At 32.6% G+C, this 3,377-nt stretch overlaps 1 protein-coding gene across 1 annotated transcript in view; it reads left to right on the top strand.

Annotated features, from left to right (window-relative positions):
- LOC123883146 (primary amine oxidase 1) overlaps positions 1 to 2,081 on the top strand; it is a 3,362-nt gene extending 1,281 nt beyond the window's left edge. The window contains exons 2-5 of the mRNA XM_045931875.1: positions 1 to 392; positions 669 to 782; positions 1,080 to 1,618; positions 1,858 to 2,081. Coding sequence (XP_045787831.1) covers positions 1 to 392; positions 669 to 782; positions 1,080 to 1,618; positions 1,858 to 2,011 — 1,199 coding nt within the window. The 3' untranslated portion in view covers positions 2,012 to 2,081. The remainder of the gene's footprint in view (positions 393 to 668; positions 783 to 1,079; positions 1,619 to 1,857) is intronic.
- The last annotated feature ends 1,296 nt before the right edge of the window (positions 2,082 to 3,377 follow it).

The raw sequence follows: 3,377 nt of genomic DNA, 5'->3' as shown, positions 1-3,377 counted from the left end.
AAGTGAAATGGGCTAATTGGGCTTTTCATGTTGGGTTTAATGCTAGAGCTGGAATGATTATATCAACTGCTTCTATATTTGATGATAAAAAACAAAAGTTTAGGAGAGTGATGTATAGGGGTCATGTATCTGAGACATTTGTTCCTTACATGGATCCTACAAATGAATGGTATTTTAGGACTTTTATGGATGTTGGGGAATTTGGTTTTGGACGTTCAGCTGATAGCTTGCAACCCAAGGTTGATTGTCCAAGCAATGCAGTTTATATGGATGGGTTTATGGCTGGTCCTAATGGAGAGGTGCAACAAGTACCAAGGGCTATTTGCATTTTTGAGAGACATTCTGGTAATGTTGCTTGGAGACACATGGAAATCAATAATCCTACAAAATTGGTAAGGTCTCATATTCTAATGTGTTGATCAAGATTTTGTTTCCAGTTTTGGTTGAAGCTATTTGAAAATTATTCTATGTTTGATTTCACACTTGTGCCTTTCAGCTTTACGTTTAGGCTAGATTTACCATAAATTTTTATATTCGGATTCTAATCTCAAAATCAATTATACAAAATCATTTTAAATTCGACGCATTTACAAAACAAAAATCAATAAACATAAGTTAAATTTTGTCAGCGTAGAACTAAACACATGTTTGATGTTTTTTTACTGCAGATAAGAGATGGAGAGGCTGATATTACTTTAGTGGTAAGAATGATTGCTACTGTGGGTAACTATGATTATGTTCTTGATTGGGAATTCCTTAAAAGTGGCAGCATAAAAGTTGGGGTAAGATTCTTCTACCATACTCTCTCTGGTCTCATATATAAGCAAAAATTTATTGAATAACTAATGTATCTGGTCTATACTGCTATTTTACATCAGAAGTTTTACTAATTTGATTCTTATGAATAGTATGTTGTTGAATGATATTACTTAATTTATTATTGAGTTGCAAAAGAATATAAACATTCCTTTCAACAATAGCAAAATGATAAATTTTAGTAACATATATACATACATTTAATTTAAAGTCAAACAAAAATGCACTTTATACTAAATAGTTTATTATTGTCTTTTGTATAGGTGGCTCTAACTGGTGTATTAGAAATGAAAGCAGTACCATATACACATAAAAATCAAATACAAGAAAGAGTATTTGGAACATTGGTGACAGAAAACACCATAGCCAATTTTCATGATCACCTTGTAACATATTATCTTGACCTTGACATTGATGATAATGCAAACTCTTTCATCAATGCAAAGGTTCAAAAGGTTAAAGCAAATGGGTTTGGAACACCAAGAAAAAGTTACTGGACTGTTGTTAAAGAAGCCGCTAAGAGCGAAGCTGAGGCTAGAATTAGGCTCGGCTTGGAGCCAGCTGAGCTGTTAATAGTTAACCCTAATAAAATGACAAGGTTAGGAAATCAAGTGGGTTACAGGCTGATTAGTGGTCAGCCGATAATTTCTCTATTGTCTGATGATGATTATCCACAGAAAAGAGCTTCTTATACAAAGTATCAGGTGTGGGTTACTCCTTATAATAAGTCAGAGAGATGGGCTGGTGGGTTCTATGCTGATAGAAGCCGTGGAGAAGATGGCTTAGCTATTTGGAGCCAGAGGTAACTTTCGTCGCACTTGGATTTTTTATTGATGTTAGACGGTGCAACAACTGTCTATTAATTATTTTACAAAATGTTGCACCGTCTAACTATAGAAAATCCATAACACAATTTGTTTATCTTACTTTTGAATTTACAACCCCGCTGAAAAAGTCCTATAAAAAATTGTATTAACTTATCAATCAAATTCTTTGAATTTTTTTTGAATGGTAATCAAATTCTTTGAATTGGATACGCAGGAACAGAGAGATTGAGAATAGAGACATAGTGGTATGGCACACAATTGGGATCCATCATGTTCCTTATCAAGAAGATTTTCCAGTAATGCCAACAGTTCAGGGTGGATTTGAACTGAGACCAGCTAACTTTTTCGAAAGCAATCCATTGCTTTGAGTATAAAGTACAGCTTTATTGCAAATTGCAAGCATATATATATGTTCAGCTAATTAACCAAACTAATAAAAAATTCATTATTCAATTTGTAAAATTTTATTATTTATATTGTTCTTTTAACATTATCAAATCTAAACATGTTGTACTAGTTTTACAAATAAGAACACGCCAACAGGCTAAATGTACACATTCTCTAAACCCTAAAAACCTCGCACCTTCGATGCATACCGACTTAATGGTTGAAGTGTTTGTATATAGATTATAGGCACACCACCCCTTCCGAGAAGCTATCATCGTCCTCTATTGTATGTCTACTATTCGTCTATTCCATATGTTTGTTTTGTACTATCCTCTCAAATACTTACCATGGCGTATCCAATATAATCCAAGGCATACAGCATACAGCATACAAAAAGTAATCCCTCCGTCCCAAAATAAGTGTCGAAGTTGACCACTTCACAGACATTAATGCATAACTTTGACAAGTAATATTTTAGTTATTTATAATTAAAAATTATAAAAAAATTGATATTTTAAAAATATTTATCGAGACAAATCGAACAATATCTTATATTATATGTCAACATTTATCTTTATAACAATTCATTATACATACATGATAGTGAAGTACAGCTTCTACAACATTGAGTACAGCTATATATACATTGATCAATTCAAACATACTATTAGAATTTAGGAAGAAATTTTCTGTCTAACCGTACAACTTTCATTGTCTTCTTAAAAATAGAATTTGAATTCACCTACTCATCAAAGGTTCCACTCTATATACGTAATTGAAATTTGACTCAAGTTGCAGATTTGAACTTTTATAATTAGAATTATCTAGCAACCTTTTTACATGATTATTCAAGTTTTCTAATAGAATACAACACTACTACTAGTCAACTTTGATTGCTCCACTTGAAGAATTCAAGACGGTTAGTGCCTTAAGGTGTTGAAAAATTTTCACCCTTATCTAAATTTTTCCTCCATGCACTGTCCATAGAAGACTCTCCTCTCATTGGTCCATCATGATAATTATCGACTCGGAAAATGGTGCGGCCACGCAGTTAGTGCACTGCAGACCCTTTGATTGAAATCGGACGCTGTATATGTAACACTAGCAAATATATAAATAATTAATGATCAAAACCGGATGACTGAGATTCACCTGCAATCACTATTTAACAGTAGGGAATCCGTTTTCGATGATTGTAGTTTATATAAAATGGTTATAGTTACAACTTGAGGTTCATCTTCCAACTCATTTGTCTTTCACACAAATCTCTTTTTTTTATCAAAAAATGAATGTTAGTACAAAATTCCTTGTTTCTTTTGTTACATTTTTACTCTTCATATTTTCTAG

This window comes from Trifolium pratense, linkage group LG1 (genome assembly GCF_020283565.1).
Source record: "Trifolium pratense cultivar HEN17-A07 linkage group LG1, ARS_RC_1.1, whole genome shotgun sequence".
Taxonomy (NCBI): domain Eukaryota; kingdom Viridiplantae; phylum Streptophyta; class Magnoliopsida; order Fabales; family Fabaceae; genus Trifolium; species Trifolium pratense.
This window is presented reverse-complemented; position numbering and strand designations above follow the sequence as displayed.